The sequence below is a fragment of the Buteo buteo genome, chromosome 13 (assembly GCF_964188355.1).
Source record: "Buteo buteo chromosome 13, bButBut1.hap1.1, whole genome shotgun sequence".
Lineage (NCBI taxonomy): Eukaryota > Metazoa > Chordata > Aves > Accipitriformes > Accipitridae > Buteo > Buteo buteo.
Genome location: NC_134183.1, coordinates 7,912,116 through 7,932,723, shown reverse-complemented (window position 1 = coordinate 7,932,723; position 20,608 = coordinate 7,912,116). Strand labels below are relative to the sequence as shown.

General features: G+C 47.0%; 1 protein-coding gene across 3 annotated transcripts in view; it reads left to right on the top strand.

The window, feature by feature from the left end:
* The window catches only part of HID1 (HID1 domain containing), a 30,377-nt gene extending 12,673 nt beyond the window's left edge, over nucleotides 1–17,704 (top strand). For 2 of the 3 annotated variants that reach the window (XM_075044490.1, XM_075044489.1), the window contains 16 exons: nucleotides 1,043–1,156; nucleotides 3,118–3,224; nucleotides 3,713–3,829; nucleotides 4,585–4,807; nucleotides 5,207–5,263; nucleotides 5,360–5,500; nucleotides 5,902–5,992; nucleotides 6,646–6,797; nucleotides 8,093–8,171; nucleotides 8,842–9,006; nucleotides 10,164–10,391; nucleotides 10,881–11,014; nucleotides 14,055–14,135; nucleotides 14,515–14,606; nucleotides 14,882–15,040; nucleotides 15,510–17,704. In XM_075044490.1, coding sequence (XP_074900591.1) covers nucleotides 1,043–1,156; nucleotides 3,118–3,224; nucleotides 3,713–3,829; nucleotides 4,585–4,807; nucleotides 5,207–5,263; nucleotides 5,360–5,500; nucleotides 5,902–5,992; nucleotides 6,646–6,797; nucleotides 8,093–8,171; nucleotides 8,842–9,006; nucleotides 10,164–10,391; nucleotides 10,881–11,014; nucleotides 14,055–14,135; nucleotides 14,515–14,606; nucleotides 14,882–15,040; nucleotides 15,510–15,573 — 2,004 coding nt within the window. In that variant the 3' untranslated portion in view covers nucleotides 15,574–17,704. The remainder of the gene's footprint in view (nucleotides 1–1,042; nucleotides 1,157–3,117; nucleotides 3,225–3,712; nucleotides 3,830–4,584; nucleotides 4,808–5,206; nucleotides 5,264–5,359; nucleotides 5,501–5,901; nucleotides 5,993–6,645; nucleotides 6,798–8,092; nucleotides 8,172–8,841; nucleotides 9,007–10,163; nucleotides 10,392–10,880; nucleotides 11,015–14,054; nucleotides 14,136–14,514; nucleotides 14,607–14,881; nucleotides 15,041–15,509) is intronic. The other variant, XM_075044491.1, reaches the window with a different exon arrangement.
* Nucleotides 17,705–20,608: the final 2,904 nt, after the last annotated feature.

The window sequence follows — 20,608 nt, the reverse complement described above, 5'->3', positions numbered from 1 at the left end:
CCCAGAGCCTGCAGGGACTTTTTCTGGCAGCCGAGGTGATGTTAGCAAAGATCATTCTTGGAAAAGAAATCCCCTTGTACCCTAATGCTTGTCATTTCATCTCTGACTGCGAGCTCAAGTAAAAGCATCTTTGCTGTGTTGGCTCCATCCGTCCTCCCTGGGCCTCTCCTTACATCCGGGATCTGTTTGACGGTAGTCTTCCTGCTGTCACCGAGACAGACGTCAGAGCCACACAGGCTATTATCTCCATTAGCTGCCTGCTGTGATTTAAGAGCCATGTGTCATGTGCAGGCTGACAGAGGCCTGGCTGAGATAGATAAGCTCCTGCCATTGCTGCTCCCTGCCTTTCCCTCCAGCACCAGGGTGTGGTGGGGAAGGCCTCCCATCCAGGATGCTCTTTGACAGGCAGTATCTGGCAAGGTTTCCCATGGCAACGGCTGCAGCAGAGTAGCCATGCATGATTCGAGTGATTGCTTTGAACGCTGGAGATGGCAAAATCCTCTCTGCTGTCATTCTTGCTCTGCCACGGCAGACTGAGGTGGCCCCTTGCATGGTGCACACAGCCTTTCCTGGTTCTGTCACCTCCAGTTCTGGGGAGCCCATACAGGACTTTGAGAGGTTTTACACCTTATCACTGCTGGCTGGCTTCTTCCTATTGCTGTCTTTGTGGACCATCCAAATCACCCTCCTTCATGACTGTAAAACCCTCTTCTCTGTAAATGGTTCCCTTTCCTTTTGTCTTCAATAAGTCGAGCATCTCCATGTGGCAAGGTCCAGTGCTACTCTTCTGTTTCCCTAGCATCTCTAGGCCTTTGTCTGCTCAGTTTGGTGAGCTTGTTCCTGTTTAGTCATCACCTTTCAGGAGGAATTTCTTTCTTTTACTGGCTAGTTTTTGTGTGTTTCTCCCTCTTGTTCCTTTGTAACTTCTTGCCTCCCTGCTTGTTCTTGGAGTGTATCTTCTCTTGCTGTATTATACTAGTGTTACTATGTGCATTTTGCTAACCCTGGGCTGACAATACTGTTCCACGTTTCTTGCTTTTAGGGAGATGAAGACGATGAAAATGCCCGGCCACTGGCCGAGTCTTTGCTCCTTGCTGTCGCAGATCTGCTCTTCTGTCCTGATTTCACTGTGCAGAGCCACCGGAGGAGCACAGTGGTAAGTTGAAACATGAGCGTATCTGCATAGAGGTGGATTAGCTGCATGGTAGGGGGGTACCCTAGAAAACCCCGGCAGCTTCCTGCAAACCTGCAGGCAGGAAAATACGGAGTTGCTGAGATTGAACCCACAGTGACTAATATTGATCAACACTTTGAGTTCATCTTGTGGTGTTTGTGCCTTCTAAAACAGATGTTCTGAGACAGCTGGGTGAGCCTCAGCTGGAGTGGCTGGCACTTACCCCTGCACTACAGCTCGCCCCTCAGGAAAAGGTGGTTGTTCTGGCAAACAACCACTCTTCTGCTGTTGCCAGCAAAGCAGAGACCTTTAGCACCTTGTTCCTTTCGCTGGCAATTTGGTGCAGACCGGGGCAGGAAGCAGCTGTTTGCCTGATCACAGGTGCTGTGATTTGAATTAGTAGATGATCTCTGTTGTGTCTTTCCACCTCCTCTTCCTCTTTGTATCATTGCAGCAAAGACAAATGTGTTCTGATCCTTATGGTGATTGTCTTTACTTCAGAGGAGTTCCCTGAAGCAGGGATCTCCTACCAGGTGTGCTAATGACAGATTCTGGTGCATCTGCCTCCCTTTCTCTCCCTCTCCCCGCCCCAATGACTCTGTGGTGTTTCTTGTAGGTCCAGTCTGTAAACAAAAGTGAGCAGCCCTCCTTTTTGGTATAGCTATGAAGTAAATTAAAAATGAATGTGCTAAACCACTGTGTATTTGATGGCTGCAAAATTCCCTGACAAACCTGAGTATAAATTGCTTGCTTGAGGTTTCTGGGTAGTAGAAATAGGGTTGAAATCTATCACCTGGGGATGAAGGGGCAAGGCTGGATCAGAGCTACCTATGTGCTTAGAGTAAGTGGGAGTGAGGCTGAAGTAGGTGGACTTGCTGTCTAGTGCTGTTACTTGGGTGGATTGCACAAGTTGGGGTGACAAAAGTTTTTTCTGGGAGAGCCCTACCGCACTGCACCTGTGATTTCTCCCTTGGCAACAGCCAGCCTGTTTTCCAGGGCTCTGGGCAACTTGAATTAGACAATGAGATCGTGAATGCTTTATGTTCCATGCTGTTAGCTGCCTGCGTCCTCTGTAGTCTTTGTCTAGCTTGTCTTCCCTCTCTGGATCTGGTCTGACTGCAGGTTCAGAGCAGAGAGATGGGTACAACCACCTCATGCACATGGCAGAACAGTGTATGGCCTCAGAGGTACAGATTGTGGTGGATAGTTGCTGAAGCAGAATTGAGTAAAAAGGAGGAGTAAGAACTGGGAGGGAATGGGTAAAGGAGATCTGGGACTGACCCATACTCTTTTGCTGTTTGCCCTCCTACTGAAGTCAGTCCTGGAATTATGGCTAGAAACTGGGGCTCCCTCTGTCATGCACAGTGCCTGCATCTCTGTGTTTTATCACTTGCTTGCAAAGTCTGAGCAATTCGAGGGTTAATTTGCTGCTTTTCCTGCCTTTGGGGTGCAGCCATAGGGAGTCACCATTATGTGGGTAAACTCAGCATGACGTGCCCTGAGGTAGGGCCAAGGTGTCAAGCAGGACTGAACCCCTGTGTGGTGCTCCTGATCTGCAAGGGAAAAGCTCTGACCTGGGCTGTTTTATGAGCTGTGGAGGAAAGGAGAGAAGATGGTGATGCATCCAGTAGTGAGAACAGAATGTATTTTGGATCCTTTGGCATTGGGTGACCCTTCCCAGTGGATGTGGCTAGCATTGCACCTTAGCATGCTAGAGGAATGGCCTCATTCTGTGTGGTGCTCAGTACCTGTTGAAGATGAGAGGCCCTCTGTCAGGGGTGCTCCCTGGGTGGGGCTAGTATGCACAGTCTGAGTGTTTGTACGCTTCTCTGCTTGTTTCTTTGCTTTTGCTAAAGAGAGCAGCTGAACTGCCTTGGATACGACTAGTGCTGTCAGCTCTTGCTCTTGCCTTCTGTGGTCCAACCTCTTATTTCTCCCCACAGGACACAGCAGAAGATATCCACTCCATTGACAGTTGTGAGTACATCTGGGAGGCAGGAGTGGGCTTCGCTCATTCTCCACAGCCTAACTACATCCATGACTTGAATAGGTAAGAGGGTCTACAAAGCAGAATGGAAAGAAACTGGGCGCAGGAGAGGGGGATCTGGGGGAGACGGGGGTCTCCTTGTCTCCTTGAGTATCTGTGATTCCCAAGGGGCTTTCTACTTGCTCCTTTCTGAGCTAACAGGACTAGCAACACAAAAGAAAAAAACAGCTGACCTTTTGAATAGCTTTTTGTAGTATGATATGGGAGTCAAGAGTGTCTGCAACAGGAACTGGCAAAACATTGCTGCTTTGAAAATGCCTAGGAGCTCTGTACTGTATGTCTTTTTCATAAGGCAGCAATTCTGCTGAGCTTTGCGCCAGTGACAGCAGTATTGTGTATGAAATGAAATGGGCTTAGCTTTCCGTGGGGAGTACTTTCTAGATGGGACTGAGCCTTCCTTATGTGTTATTGTGGTAAGTGATTGTGCCCCCTGTGCCCAGTCCCTGCTCCTGAATGGCTCCAGGCCTTGGCTTCTTCTTCCCTTCTTTCAGGACAGAGCTGCTTAAGCTGCTGCTGACCTGTTTCTCTGAGGCCATGTATCTGCCTCCCTCCTCGGACAGCAGCAACGCCAACCCCTGGGTGCAGTTCTTCTGCTCTACGGAGAACAGGTGAGGGTGAAGGGTGGGGGACTGGGTGCCAGCGAGAGAAATACCTTCAAATCTCTTCCATGGAGTGTGTTGGTGATAGGAAACTGTAGGACTTGCTACTTCCAACATCTAGGGGCTGTTGCCCTTTTTCTTTGTCCCTGTCTTATGTATGCCCTGTTAGCATCTCTGCTTAGCGAGAATTGTTCCTCAACAGCAAAAGGAGAGACTGAACATGGTGCTCACTGGAGTTTGATGCAGGACTGATCCCTGTCCTGTGGGAAATGGCAGATCCTGTTCCATGCTGTAGACCCTGTTCCCTCGAGGGGATGGCGGCATGGCACTGCAGTTGGTGGTTTGTGGTGTTGGTGGCGGATGAATGCTGCCCTCTAGTGACATTGTCTCACTGGGACTTTCAGCTCCGCAAGTGACAGTTGCTTATCTGGGGGAGCACAGTCCTGGTTGAAGGCAGACAGTTTTGTCTTTTCAGAGTCTAGAGAGCTTTGCCCCCTTTTTCACACTGCTGCACAGGATTTCTCTGGGTGGCCACACGGCCTTTTTCACCTCCCATTCCCTCTCAGCTGTAGTCCAGGCATCCAGCTGGGAGCTGGAGTGTCGTCTCTTGTCTCTGGGCTGCTCAGTCATGGGCCACTGTTAGAGAAGATGCTAGTATTTTGTCATGCCCCCACACTCTTGGGGAGAGAGATGCCTGACACTCCCCAAGGCAGCACCTTTTGCTTTCCTGCTTCTGCCTTCTGAGAATGTTTTCTCCTCCTCAGACATGCGCTCCCACTCTTCACCTCACTCCTAAATGTCGTCTGTGCCTACGACCCGGTGGGTTATGGGATTCCTTACAATCACCTGCTTTTCTCTGACTACCGCGAGCCCCTGGTGGAGGAGGCAGCCCAGGTGCTGATTGTCACTTTGGACTATGACAGCTCCACCAGTTCAAGTCCCACAGTGGATGGCACAACCACTGGCACGGCCATGGATGATGTGGATGTGAGTGACACTGGGATCTGTATTTGCTGCTCTCCTGAACTCCCTGTGGTCCTCTTGCACCAGCTTGTATTGAATGTTGACCCATAGAGCTCAGCACCGCTCCTCTCCTTGCGGTCTGCTAGCTCTGGTCCAGTCCTGCTTCTTTCCTGTGGGTCACTAAACAGCTGTAGATGACCAAACCACTAGGTTTTGGTCACTGACTTGAATCAGGAACATGTAAGTGAAAGGCCCCTGACTTTACTGTTCCCTGAGGTGCTCTGTCTCCTAGCATTTAAAACTGGATCATTCAGAGGAAAGCTGAAATGAGAGACATTAGCCCCCAGAGCCAGTGGTTACACTTTGACTTCCTGAGTAAACCTTATTGCCAGTAAGCATTTCACTCATTTTCTTTCAACACAGCCTCCTGGACCAGACAATCTGTTTGTGAATTACCTCTCAAGAATACATCGAGAGGAGGTAAAGTGCTCCTGTCCTGAACTATTTCCTGTCTGAATTCATGCTGATTACATTAGCCTTGGGCCCACCACAGTCTCTTTCCTGGTTTGTTGGCAGGATTTCCAGTTCATCCTGAAAGGAGTGGCCCGCTTGTTATCAAACCCGCTGGTCCAGACCTACCTGCCAAACTCTGCCAAGAAGATCCAATTCCATCAGGAACTCCTTGTCCTCTTCTGGAAACTCTGTGACTTCAACAAGGTGTGGATCTGCTTCTTGCTGAGCTTTGCCCCACCTTGCCTGTTGCTCGGAGCCTGGCGTGGCTCTGACTGGACTGAGCCCTGGTGAAGGGTTGTGAGCAGGTAGTTAGCAGTGACTTTGCGGTACTCTGGTCAGCAGCTCTACTCCCTGCTGTGTGGGCTGGGTGGGTCTGGCTGTAGGCACAGCTTGTGAGAGAGGCTGCAGCTCCTGAAGTTTGGTGCTTGAGGCAAATGCTGGAGCAGGTATTATAATAACTCTACAAATAACACTGGAGTTGAAGAGCTGGTGCACTAATGTTCTTGAGAAACTAATTAGCTTGAGGCTACCTGTCCCGAGTCCTGCAGATGGTGTAGAAAACCAAATATGCTTGTGATTGTCTGAAATCCTCCCCTTTCTTCCAGAAATTCCTCTTCTTTGTGCTGAAGAGCAGCGATGTTCTGGACATCCTTGTTCCAATCTTGTATTTTCTCAATGATGCCAGAGCAGACCAGTGTAAGTTGGTTATTTTCGATATTTGGGGTGATCTGTGCTTGACAGTTGAGCTATAATGTTTTTAAGATGCTTCTTCCCTACCACTTGGATGCGATAGCATCTCGAGTGCGTGTTCCTAGCTTTCTACAGGCGTGGAGTGGAATGCTTCAGTTAGCTGGGTTTTAATGTTTGTAACAGACTAGAAGCAGGACATGATCTATACCACAACACAGGGAAGGGGGGTCCTTAGCATGTGGTAACTTGTTTTGAGTCCTTATGTCAAAAACTGTCGCTTATCCCATGAGGAGGGAGAAATGAGCAATCTGCTCTTGGCTTGGGTGTAAATCAGGCATAACTCCATCACTGGGTAGTAGAAAGAAGTCAGATCTTTCCTACTATGGTGATAGGTTTACATCAAGAACATAATGAAGAAAAGCATGATCTGTCCAAGACTTAACATTGTACTGGTCCCATAGATGTGCTTGGGAAGGACACTGGTACTGGCAACAGAGGGAGCTCAGTGTGGGATGTCCCTTATCAGGAATGGTCTGGTCTGTGTAGTTTTTCTTCCAGTCCCATAGTGTTTCTCCTCTCTCCTCACTGCCCTTCTGTCTTCAGGAGTCCACTGGCCTCACTGTGATGTGTGTGGTTTTGGTTGTGTTTTTTTTCTGTAGCACGAGTGGGCTTGATGCACATTGGGGTCTTTATCCTCCTGCTTCTCAGTGGGGAGCGTAACTTCGGGGTTCGACTGAACAAGCCGTACTCTGTACGAGTGCCTATGGACATCCCTGTCTTCACAGGGACACATGCAGATTTGCTCATCATAGTGAGTATAGCTCTAGCAGTTCTTTTCTGTCCCTCCTAACTCCTGTTTCATACCTCCACAAATAATTGTCTTCCTTCCTCTTTCAATATATTCATCCTTTCTAGATTGCCAGCCCTAGCTAGAAGGTGTTTGGGATGTATCCAAGTACTGGTGGGGTCTTTGCCCACTGTTACGCTGAGCTAGTGTGTCTGGCAGGGTTGCATATGCATGAGATGACACTCCATCTGCATGAGATGTTCCCAAAGAACAGGATTCTGGATGGTGCTGGTCTGGTGTCTAAAGGACTCTGGGACTGGCATGAGTGGGATGGGTGCATGGTCTCTACCAGACTTGATTGCAGGGGAAGGCAGGAGATCTGACAGCATTGCTGGCTCTGTCCCAAGTAACCAGAGCTGTGTGGAGCATGTCTCTCGTAATGGGAACACTAGTGATACCAAGCTCAACCCTACAGCTTTGGGCTGCTGCAAGGTTTCATTCATCTTTTAGTCTGTAGTGCTGAGGGCCACAATACTGCCTACAAACAGCTGTGTGTTTTGCAGTATCAGCCTCAGGTTACCCTCCTGTCCTGTTAGTGCTCATTTGCCAGAGAAGAATCTCTCAGCAGCTTCTGATAAGCCTCCAAAAGGAGATTCCCATTAGAAGGAGTGGGAAGAAATGTGCCCACCAGAATTGTTCTTGTTGCTATGTGTTTTGCTATTACGTTCCATTAGTTTTAGATCATCTCTGTATTTTCATTATGCTGCAGGTCTTCTCTACAGGCATGCCAGCTAGAAGTGGGAAGGCCAAGATTGGGAATGTCTGAACTGGTTGCGAGTCAGTTGAATCTTTCCATGTCTGAGGGTATAGTTAAGAAAAGTAGGACAAATATTTGAGTTAGAAGCTTGCACTAAAATCAAATGTGAAATGATTAGTTCTATGGCATTTCAAGCAGCTATCATCAGGGTTCACATTCAAAATCCATTGGAAGTGAAGATGTTTCCTACTTCCTGGTGGTTTATTTTTGTCTCAGACTACCTGTGCGTTTTGGAACAGTTTGCAGTCAGTTTCTGTTTGCAGTGTTGTAGAGCCCTAATCACATCCCCAAAGGATTCCTTGTAAATGAAAGCTTGTACTCCTGGAGCGCAAGTCTGCAGTGAGAGCAGCCTTCCCCACCTGTGTAATTGTGGAGGGTGCAGGGCCCTGCCTAGGAAGGAATGGTGTCAGGAAGCGATTAGTGTGAGGGTGGCACTGGTTTTGGTTGAGAAGGTGCTTTCAGTAAGGTACTATCTTGCTCAAGAACTCTTTCCTTACCATAGGTCTTTCACAAGATCATAACTAGCGGGCATCAGCGGCTGCAGCCTCTCTTTGACTGCCTGCTCACCATCGTTGTGAACGGTAAGCCCTGTGCGCAGTGTGAAACCACAGCCCACAGAGGGGACAGCTCTGGCTGCTCTCACTCCCCTCTCCCTGCGCTCCTATCTGTGCCCCCTAACATTGACCAGTGTCAGTGACTGCTGCTGGAAACTGATCCTTTCTAGTCCTTGCTGGAGGTGCCAGCTGCAGATCAGACCTGCGTGCGGGGTTATTGCCTGGGCTCAGTCAGATGGGGCAGAGGGTGGGACAGCAGAGTCCTTGGAGCCCTTCTGGGGTGGCAAAAGGGCATTTGCCAGAAGGCCTGGTGGAGGTGGTTGGCAGTGCTATCCCTTTCCAGCAGGGAGTGCCACCTCCCCACGGTGGCAGTGGCTTCCCTTGGGCTTAGTGAGTGTCCAGGTGGCTCCAGTTGTGTAAGCTTTTCAGGAGGCATGCCAGAGATGATGTTACTAGTGCAAAACTACAGAAGAGCCTCTAAAAGCAGAAATTCCTGCTTTTACTAGGCAATATCTGTGTTTCACTTCTTTTATATTTGGAAATGTTTCTGTGGAACCCTGTTGGGCTCAGCTATTCCATGAGGCTTTTGCAGAAGTACAGGGTGGGAAGTGGTAAAAGCAACATTTTTAGTGGTGTCTTTATGTGGATAAATACCCCTTGGTTCTTTCTCCACTTCTCATTTGTTTGCCTTCCACAGTGTCTCCATACCTGAAGTCTCTCTCCATGGTGGCTGCTAACAAGTTACTGCATCTCCTGGAGGCTTTTTCCACCACCTGGTTCCTGTTCTCTGCTGTTCAGAACCACCATCTCGTTTTCTTCTTGCTGGAAGTTTTCAACAACATCATTCAGTACCAGTTTGATGGTAAGAGACTGACTGCTGTATTTAGTGGGTTTGCACCAGTTTAGTCTAATTGAACATGAGATGGAAGTTCAGAGAAAGGCCAAACAGAAGAGAGAAGGGAAGAAGTGTAGAAACCAGCTACATGGAGACTTGGCAAGGACTGAGAAGTTTGGTTAGTAGGTAATCAGTGTTGACCCAGACAGACTGGGTTAGAGCAAAATGACATGGCAGCTAATTATCAGCATAACCTCAGCCTTCTGCAGACGAGAAGATGAGATGGGTAGAGTTGAAGAAGAAGGGAAAGTGAGTGTGTAACACTTAAGTTGTGACTGGCTGGATGCTGCTGTGAGACTGCTCATGTCACTCAGCAATGTAGGCGAGGGGACAAAACAACCTCCATCTCCTTAAAAGTGCCTCTCAGTTCTGCTCTGGCAGGAGATGAAGACCAAACAGCCCCATCCAAAAAAAGTTCTCACACTTGCTACCTTTCCAGGAAATGCCTTATGTTTTCCCTCTTAAAAGCATGACAGTCTTTTACCTTGCCTCAAGGAAATAATAGAGTGAGGTCACTTAACCTGCTCAAAATTGAATGTTTTGCTTTAAAACTGCAAATCAAGAGTGGCCATTCTGCTTCCCTAATGGAAATCTTGCAGGTGGTGGTTGCCAGATCCTAAAACAGCCTTTGTGGCTGTGATTTGTGTTTTATTTTAGGGGATGGTTTCATTCTGTTCTCTGCCACCTTGTAGACAGTAAGAATTCTGGCCTTTTGGCTTTGCTATTTCAAGCCTGTTTCTCCTCAATGGAATGTCCCTGATTTGTTTTGTGAACTCCTTTGAAGATGGAGAAATGTTGAATCTTGGCTAACAACCTTTTCTTCCAAAATAGGTGCTAATATGTGGTTTAAACTGTCCTTTTTCTTCTCAGTTGTTTGAATGTCAGTTTCTAAGCCTTCCAGCCTAGGAAGGATTTCACTGATTTCCTGTACTGCTTTGTAATGGATAAGAGGATATTGAGCTCTAGTCTTTTGTCATTGTGCCATTGCCTTTGTGGGTGGAAGCATGGCTCTCTGAGCTTGTGGGGTCTCCACAATCATGCTTTGTGTACCCCGTGAGCTGTGCTGTATTGGCAGAGCTCTTTGAGTCTTACTTCTCTGCTCATTTTGTTGCTGTGATTCCCAGGGAACTCAAATTTGGTCTATGCTGTTATCCGCAAGCGGAATGTATTTCACCAGTTGGCCAACTTACCCACAGACTCGCAGTCAATCCAGAAAGGTCTGCAGCGCAGGAAGAAAACTCCTGAGCCCATTTCTCGCACTAACTCCCAGGACGGGGTCTCCATGGAGGGGTCACGTCCTGCTGCCCCTGCTGAACCAGGGACGCTGAAGACAAGTTTGGTGGCTACTCCAGGTCAGCTTTAGTTTACCTGTGTAACAGGAAAGAGGTTTGTTTTCTCTGTGAGACATGATGTGGACTCACCCTTTCACTGGGCGTGGGAAAGATTAAGAGTTTACATCTGCAAATGACTACTGCCTTTCAGTCTGAGTTTCAGATCAGTTTGCCCAAGCTGATTACAAACAATTTGAAGTAAATTGCCTTGAGTTTCTCTCCTCTCACTTAGTGTCCACATGGCCATTTGTCCTAATCTTGACCTTTTGCCTCAGTTTAACTATATCCATTGAACTTGTGTTCCCCTTACATCGGAGCATTTTCCTAGAGACGAACTCCTTCAGCGTGATGAAATCAAGGCTAGATCTTGCTTCTCCTGTTGAAAGGAGAGCATTTCAGATGTCAGCAGATGCATAGGGTATCTGCGCATGGTAGGGCAGAGAAGAACCCCCTGCCTGTAAGCTTATGTAATTCACATGTGTTTCTGAGCTTTTTCTCCTTTGAACACAGGAATTGACAAGCTCACAGAGAAGTCACAGGTATCAGAGGATGGGACCATGCGTTCGCTGGAGCCTGAGTCTTCACAGCCTCCCCCAGAGGGTAATCTGCCTGCAGCTGTGAGCGATGGGGAGCCCTGGAGCGGGGTAAGGCTGGACACTCTGGTGTGTAGGGAAGGTCTAGGGTGTGAAATGAACTCAAATGGGGGACTTAGAAGGAGAGGTCTGGTTGGCCCACTGAAGAAAAGCATCATATTGGAGGCAATATGCACACGTGCACTGTTCTAGAAAACACTGTGGTTCAGAAGTACAGTTGCATCATCTTGGGTGTTTCACATTTGTGCTAGTGACACAAGAGCTAGGACAGGAGAGGAGTGAGCTTTTTCCACCTTGAAGGCTACTGATAGAGCAGAAACTGCATAATTGCCAAGGGATTTTCCTGATCCAGAGGCTTTCAACTCAGGCTCTGACTGCTGCTTCTTTTTCCTCTCCCTTCTTTCTGGGATAGAGAGCTCTACCAGAATCTTCTGTCTAGCTGGTGTTGTGAACAGTGTGTTCCCACGAGGGCTTGGCTGAGATGCCGCCCTCAGAGTGGCGTCTGCTTGGCCATGTATGTGAGACAGACGTTTTGCGGTCTGTGAATCAAGGCTGCGCTGGCCTCCTAGGCTCTGGTGGCAATGTCAGCCATCTGGCATTTGCTAGTCTTCCCCATCAAGAGCTATAAACCAGCTATCTTCCAATTTCAGTGGAGCAGTAGTCTTTTATTGCTCTCTGTTAACTCCTCAGTCTGTGGCCAATATCAAAAACTCTAGGCTGTCTTGTAGGAAGTGTATTACAAGGGCTGTCCTGCATGTCCTCTCCTCCTTCAGTGTCCACTGAGCCATTTCATTGCACCCGTTTGCACAGGGGGGGCTTGGCTGCCCTATGGTAAAAGGCATAACTTTCTGAGTTTTTCCTCTCATTTTTCTCTGGAATCACCAAATTGACACACCAGCTTTTGCCAGGTGCGGAGTGAACTGAGCAGGGGGTGATGAGTTGGGATGGGATGATGCATTTTATCATGGGCTGTGGACTGTGGTGGTGCTACAAGAATCTTTGAGTCTGTTTTGCTCTCGACATGCTTTTGGCTAAGACAGTACTGCAGAATCAGGGTCCAAATGGAGGATGCTTGCAAAGGCATTGCAATCTAGCGGAGCAGGCTGAAGACTCCTATGTTCTACCCTTGTGTCCTGATCCTCTCTGCTTGTTCTGGTTGTGTGTGTGCACATGTGGGCTTTTGGTCTCAGACAGACAGTCGCCCATTAGCTGCCCCACCTGGCTCCAGCAATGCTATTTGCATGTCTGAATGTTTGTGGGGTGGGGGCCAAAAAGCAGACAGGAGGTGAAGGGTAGTAAAGCAGTGGGTGTGGGATATGTTACAGGGAGAATCATCACTGCTATCGCATGTCTCTTCAGGTAGCACACACCTGTCTCCAGGGATTGTGGTGTTTCAGACTATCTGAACATTGTCTTCTTTCTGCACTCCAACCTGGTTCCAACCTACTGAGTTAAGATAAATTAATCAGAGATACTGGATAAATTTTAGGATACCCATCTTTATGACTGATTTAATTTCCTTCCTTTATCTGTTGTAATGTTCCCCCCTTATCAGTCATAACCATTTCAAAAGTGTCTCATGAAATGTTCAACAGCCTTCATATTTCAGTGTAATTCCATCTTACCTCTCCTAAATGTGTCAGCTGGCTGCCAGCATTTGGATGGCAGCTGTGAGGGGGCAAGGGCTGTGGGAGAGTGAGGAGGAAAGAGGAAGAAGGTGGGGTCATCTGAAGGAAATCAGAGTTTTTTATGGTTTTATGAATTTTATTTTTAGAAGTTTGATGAGGACACGGTACTGAAGCTGAACAGGCTGAACGATAAGGTTGTAGCTGCAAATGTAGCAAAATAATACTGCTGTTTAGGCTTTGAATAAACTGGAATGAACAGAATTCCCAAATATCTGAGGACCAGTTTTACTTACCCGTCGTGGCCTTCCCTCATACCAGATGAAGGCCCATGGTCAGCAAGATGTCTTAAGCACACAATTAATTATGTTGTCATTAAATGAGATCTTGGCTGAGAGCTTGCAGAAGAAAAGTTTTCTTCTTCCAGGAGCCCATGAAACATAATCATGGGACATTACATCTCTGCGTCCAGCAGCTGGCTTGAGCTGTTCCCTAGTCAGAAAAGGACTGGTACAGCACTGTCAGATTCCAGTGGATTGCAGCACAGCTCTGCCCCAAGCCTGCTGTTTCTGGTTCCAAAGGTGACGTGTGAATGCGCCCATGCGTGTGGAGGTGCAGGATGGCTGTTGGAAGGAAGTGCTGTTCCCATTTGTTTCATAGAAAAGTCAGCTCTAGGCTGTAATAATGAATGGTCAGGGTGCATTGCAAAAGGAAAAAGCCTCTCCGTTTTTACCTCATGCAGAGATTGATAGTGATTTTAAAGGGTTATTTCCTTCCTTCCTATCATGAATATGGAAAGCTAGGTTGTTAGTAATGTCTTCTTTATAAGAGAAATGAAAACAGAGTGATGGCAAGAAGAATAATAAGAGAGAATTGGGTCTTGGACTTTTGACCAGAGCTTTCCAAAAAGTGACTAATGATGGTGTTTGTGTTTGGGGGTATGACTGTGTCATTTCTTAAGGGGCAGGGGTTGTTAGGTAGGAGTTGTTGAGAGCCCACCCTTGGCAAAACACTCTTTAAGATATTCCAGGATGGGTGCCAAAAATCCCAGAGATACCCAGTAGACAGAGGTCTGAAAAGCTGTGGCCTTTAGCTGTTTAACCTCTGTGCTATAAGAAAGAAGCGTGGCTGAACAGTCTTTTGTCAGTCCCATTTTAACTCTCCTACTGTGGATTGTTCCAACAGAGTGTCAGCAGTGGTGACTGGAGTTGCGACCTTCCCACAGGGTCCTACAACTTAACCCCATCAAATATTGCCACTCACTGGGTCAAAGCATGTGGTTTTGGTGAATGAAGGTCTGGTGGGTTTGATGTGTTCTAGGGACAGGCTGAGCTGTCTCTCCCAGCAGTGCTCTGGAAAAGCTGAAGGGAAAGTCAGCAAAAAATGGGTTGTATTTCTTGCACTTAAGTGTGATTTGCTTTTGTTTGCTTGTTTGTTTGTTTTTTAAAAATAATATTTATTGATAGGAGGCATCACATCCCCGACGGGATCAAAGGCGTCTCTCTAGTGCATCCTCCAGTGGACAGTGGACCCCAACTCCTGACTGGGTAAGGGAATTTGGACAGAGGAAATAAATAATGAGGAAAAGAGTTGTGGTGGAAATGCCACATGCACACTCCATTCTCACACTTGCAGAGACTTCCCCAGAGGAGCATTTCCTTGACTTGTGGTCAAAGCTCCAGAAGTTTACTGCTGTCTACAAAGAAGTATTTTGTTTTACTTGTTTTAAACCAATGCCCTGCTAGTTTCATTGCGTGGCTCGTAATTCCAGTGCTCCGGGATTTATTGTATTGCTGTTGTGCACTCAGTTCATCCACCACCTTCCTGATTTTTGTAAATCTCATTTGTTGTAGAGATAGGGGAGATAACTGTAGAAAAAACACTAATGCAGTGCACTGATTTCCCTGTGGGCTTTCCTACTTACAGGTGATGTCTTGGAAGTCAAAGCTTCCCCTGCAGACAATCATGCGGCTTTTACAGGTGCTGGTCCCTCAGGTGGAGAAGATCTGTATTGACAAGTAAGTAAATTTTTGGAGAGCAAGGGCTGTGCACTGTGTAAACTGCTCTGTGAGGTTGGCAGAGTTTGAATTTGGAGGGCCTCTAGGGGAAACCTTGTAAAGTATAATTGAAAGCATCACAGTCTCAGCAGAGGAGATGTTATTTTGCTTGCCAGGCTTCTTGTTTGTCTGATCCCTTCTCTGTGTCTGTGTTTTAGACTGATACTTTGTGCTGCAGCAGTTTTGGGGGTGCCTATGGGACATGCTAAGGATGTTCCTGATCTGTCTCTTTGCAGAGGTCTCACTGATGAATCAGAGATCCTCAAGTTCTTGCAGCATGGCACACTGGTGGGGCTGCTACCTGTACCTCACCCCATCCTCATTCGCAAGTACCAGGCTAACTCGGGCACTGCCATGTGGTTCCGGACCTACATGTGGGGAGTTATATATTTGAGGTAAACCAGCTGGGTGCAGTCAAACTTGGTCTTTTCCAAACTTTGGGGGGGCCTGTAGAGAGAATTGCATGCACTTGGCCAGCTCTGGATTGTCTCATATTTACAGGATAGAATGTTGTTGTTCACTTGGAAGACACTAGGGTGAAAACAGCTGCTCCAAAACTTTGTTTGAGTGGGCGACGTGAAGGGAGTTGTTCTGGGAGTACTGCTTGTTGGGGAACTGGCAGCAGCAGGGAACAAAAAAGCTGCCTAGAGGGGATGATGCAGAGATTTCATGCAAAGCTCTGGCTTTGTGGGATGTTGTAGATACTGTCATCCCTTTAAGGTGCCTTGTCTCTCAACCAGTGATTTCTTCTTCTGCAAAGTCGAAGGCATTCTGTGTAGGCAGCTCCTGTAATCTTGGTTGTGAGATTTGAATTTCCTGTATCTGGCCACAGAGAGTAAAGTGTCTCTTGTCTGTCTTTCTCAGGAATGTGGATCCCCCTATCTGGTATGACACAGATGTGAAGCTGTTTGAAATTCAACGGGTCTAAGAGAGCACTTACCTCTACTTAGAGAAATACACTGGATCTAAGGACTGCTGTGTGCTGCTTCATCACAGCTATTCCTGCATTTCACATCCAGCTGAGAGACCAAAAGGACAATCACTTCATTTACCTCCCTGTCATTTAAAGCTTTAATTGGGACCTGCTTGGACATCCCTCCCCCCAGCTCACTTCTCTTCCCTCACCCTTCACCATGAACCTTGAGTGAAAGACATCTAAGGGATTGTCCATTGTTGTGGTTGCACTAGAAATCATACCTTTCTTAGCTCTTCTGTTACTCTCTTGCTCCTGGATGTGGTTTAGAAACCAATCTGACCCTGTCCTTGCCCTGGTCAGAGTCAGCATTTAATTGAAATAGACTAGCTGTAAATTGGGTGCAAGGGAGAAGCTGCTATTCCTGCAGGAGATGGGGTTTGGAAACTGCAGTTACTTTCATGTGGCTCCATAAAGTTTCCGGGGCATCCCTTCTGGCTGCAGGTGTCTCCCTGGTGTCTCAGTTGCATATTGGTAGGGAAGTCTTTCCTGCCCAAATGAAAGGAGAAGTTGCTGAAGGAAAACTTTGTGTCTCAGTTCTGAATCTCTCTACTCCTTTCCTGGAAAGCTGCTTAAGAAGTTTTGTAGTAGCTTTGGTGTGGCATGAGGAGTTTTTCCTTGGCTTCCAGGCCCAGCAGCCTGTCCTTTGTGGTGGGCTGTTGCAATGGAGTGTGTGTCACACTGGAAAGCCCTGCTTAGTCCATGTGAGCACACAGGGAGGAAGGGACTGGCTCAGAGAGAGCAAGGAGAAGAGACGTGACTGTTAAAATCTTTTAGTCTTCTCCTGTTGACTGAAAGGACAGTGTCACCTGGGTTTGAAAGAAACCATATCCTTCCATCTTTGCCTGGCAGGCTGATGCAATGCAGGCAGCGGAAGGGTCTTTTGCACACTACTCTCTAAGGCAGGGGATTGAGGGAGGCACTCAGGGAAGTTGTAGGAGGAATCTGGAAGTTGGAGGAGGAAAAGCATCTCCATGTCAGTAGGGAGTGGAGAGTGCTGAGGCAAAGTTTAGTTCTTCAGGGCATTTTGTTAGTGGCCAAGTTATCAGATCTTGAATGTATTGGGTCCCAAGCATGTGAAGTCTGGGAAACCAGAATTAGAATTGGTGGGAGACCCACTGTTGCTGGCTTGGTTCAGCAGCATGGGGTTGCACATTGGTAAGTGGAGACATCCTGTGGTTTGAGTCTAATTTTATGTTCTGCTGGGAGGGGCTGCTGTCTTAGACCTCTGTGGTCTTTAGACAATGAGATGTGAGGGGTTCTGTCATGAACTGAGACCTTTACCTCTCCACCAAAGCTTAGCCCTTGGTGCTCCGGTATTCCGCCTCTTGGGAGCATCGCTGGCCATGAACTTTTTACCACAGCTTAGAACCAGTGAGATCACTCCATGGAAACCGATCTCACGTGTTAAAGTAAGGGGACAGGTGTGGCTCACATTTCTGTCTTGTAAGCCTTGCCTAAGTTTTGAAGCTAGAGTGATAGCAACGTGACCATCCTCTCCTAGCAAGAGTGCTGCTCTAGTGTACTGCTGGCTCCTGCTGGCTTGTAGTCAGGTAGTTTCCTCCTTTGGGTGCTGAAAGTGGACTGGAGTCCCAGGCCAGTAGAAAGCTAACATAAAACCTGAATGGTTTTGTGAAGGATAAGAAATACATGAAAGAGAGCGAGCTTATTCCCCCACCCACCTCCCATCTCCAACCCACTTTGCCATCTAGCACTACTTCCATCCTGACCCCATCTCTGTTCAGATGTAAACAGGGTGAGAGCTCTGTTTTACTTGGAATCTCTTTCATATATAAGAATGTGATTTAGTGGGGCCAGCCTCTGATTGTATGGCACTTGCACCTCGCAGCTGGAATGGGGCATCCTCTGTCCCACGTGCTTGCCTATTCCCTCCCATGGATCTGCTGGTTCTCATGATCTCTTCCGTCCTCTCTTTTCTGCTTTGTTTCTTTGTGAATTCTTCTGGAAACCTTTTTGTTTGTTTCTTGGTGTTTGGAGTCTGATCCTTGTTCTGTGGAAATCAACTTGCACTGTAAACTATTTGCTTACTTACAGAGAGAAAGATAAAGATTATCTGAAACATGCAGTTCGTTGCTTATTTTTTTCCCTAGAGAGAGTTTATAATCTTGTTTGTCTTATGCTGGGGTGATTTGTGCTACTAAGAGACCATGTGCTGGCTTCCTGTGCAGTGTGTGGATTTTTTTTGTGATCAGAAATGAAGATTGGACTCTGGAAAATGAGCCTGAACTGTGTGTTTTGGCCATTTCTGTGTTTACAGCATGAGACATCATCAAAGGTAACTGCCTCAAAGGCTACAGAAAAAGAACTAGATCAAACAGAATGAAGTCTTCTGACTTTGTGAACCATGTACTAAAATATTTGTGCAGTCGAGACCCATAAAACAGGCACCCTGGCCCTGGGAGAGGTTTGGAAGTCATTCATGGATGGCGGATGACAAAGGAGCAGGTGGGCCACTGACATGTCATGGCTGTGTTGAGTTCAGGAGTCAGGCTAGCTCACTTCTCACTAGGCTTTCAGTTTACTGTGCCCAGCCCTGCTGTCAGTCTTGTGAAGGAGCCGAAGGCAGTTTTAATTGCATGCAAACGGCGTGTGCATGATTTTACCCCTCCTGGAGGTAGACACAAATCAGTCCAGAGACAGAACCCTCCTAAGTGAAGGGGCTGAAACCTTGGACCCTACGTTTCTCTTTGGCCTGGAAGAGTACTTTTACTGTTGACCATTGTGGGATTTCTGACCTTCATCTGCTGTGTTAGAACTAGGCATTGATAGGAAAGGACATAGAGGGCCTGACGACTTATCTGATCTATAGTGGCTGTGGGTAAGAGTTGGAGCTGGGGGGCTTCATTCCTGTTTGTGCTAATCATGTATTCAGGTAGTCCATCTGTTTACCAGCAAGAAGTCACAAGCTGGCTTCTCTTTCAGTCCATACTTCCACATAGTACCTATGGGACTTGGTATTTATATCTCAGTGGGAGACCTCCAAAGTCACCTGATCAGTTGAGGCTCAGTAACTTAAACAGTGTTTTATCTATTACACTGCAGATAAAATCCAGGTCATGGGTTTGCCCATCAAGTACACCATTGCTTGTCTCTAGGCTGTCAATAACTAGGAAGAAGGTTTGAGATCATGTTCATCATTTGAAAGGGCCAGACCTTGGCATGTATCTCCTGTAGATCCCTTGGTACAAACTGTGACATGAGAACAAGAATTAACTTTATTGGGGCCTAATTTATCCAGCTGTTATTTCTCATGACATATTTCCGTTGACACAGGCCTAAGTAAAAACACTTATTGGGCAAAGTTCATGCTCATGCAATCATTCTCACTTACAGTTTCAGGGCAAGGTGCTATCATTGCCTGAATGCTGAATCCTAAGGGGGGTGGGATGTGTGTGGTCAGGAGTTTCTAGTTCTCACCACTGTTATTGTATTGGGAGAGTTTGCTTTTCTAGCAAACTCTGGGTCACCAAAAAAACCCCCATAAATAGGCTCTGAACCTAAGCCCACACTGCTTTGGGGATTGATTTATAGAGGAACAGAAGCAATAACGTAGATGCCTTTTGTACCATGCTACTTTGGCCTTGCTTAAGAGTCATGAAAGATTTTGATTGATTGTAAAACAAGGCCTGCCCTTAAATCTCATATAACCTCTGAATGCAAGAGTGGTGTAAATCAATGTCAGTTGGCTTTGAGTCTGGTCTTTGGTGAGTGTAGATCAGACCCAGAGATTTCACAAGATACACATAAAAATTTAATCTCTCTTTATTTCCATTCATCAGGCTCTGTATTTGGGACCCATAGTTGCAAGCCCCCTTGTGCTCCCATGTGCTTTCAAAGCAAGCATCTCCTATGGAACAAATACTAACGGGTCTTTGATCAGGCACCACGCTGTGCAACCGTGTTCCCTTACGCACAGTGCACCTTGCAAAATGTTTGTGGATGTGCAAAGCAGCAGTGAGGATCGAAGTGTTGGGGTGGGGTGGGGGATTCACAGTAAGTAGATTTGGTAGTAGCTCTTTCTTGAACTAGCTCTGTGTGTGTGCAAGGGTGGGACCTTTGCTAGTACACGCTGGTGATAACATCATGCATGAGTAGCATCAAGTAAAGATCAGCCTTAGTACTTCTCTAGTGCTTCTCACTTGAGGCTCTCTGAGTGCCTGCAAGGAGAAATAGTGTTTATTCTCAGTAAGGCAAGGTAATGTTATAGCTTCTATTTTGGATAATGGGAAAAGATGCACTGAACTGGTGCAGGTCTGAAGGTCTGTCCTGCTCTTCAATACTGAGAGCTGCAAGAGCTTGGCATTCAGTAGAGCTGGGTCCTACAGGACTTGCACAAGTTGATGTGCCAGATGTTGGCACCAGGTACAAATAAAAATAGTCCCTGTTCTGACCATTAAAGCAACTACCAGCATCTTTTTGAAAATTACGTGTAAAAAGTGTATGTTTGGTTCATTTCTGAATGACTGTGGCTGTATGTGCTTCTAGTGTGGCTGGTACTGATAGGTCTCTTCTGTGCTGCAGGATGGTGGGTTGGTGAGCAGTGGTGTGGCTGGTGGTCTTTGTGGATTTTTGAAGTTCTGTGGAGTGCAGGTCAATCTTTGGTGCTTTTGTTGAAGGCTGCTCTTGCCTTCTTTTGTCTAGAAGATTTCAATAGGAGCTGGTAAAGTCCTACTTGCTACCATACAGCATCCACTGGCAGACACTGAAAAGTACCAGCATGCATGCTTCCTTAGAGTAGTAAGATGGTTTGTTTATGGGCTTTAAGTCTATTCTCTATGGAGAAAAAAATGATAATATAAACCAGCCTCCTTTTCTTCTGAAACTCATGGAGATGTTGTGCAAGGAGAAGTTGAAGCAGAAGCCAGAGGGAAAAAGCTTAAAAGCTTCCATGTGCATATCCACTGCTTACTGCATCTTTGTTCAGCATCATTGTTTCACCCCAGCCTCTGGGGCAGGGAGTCAGCTTGAT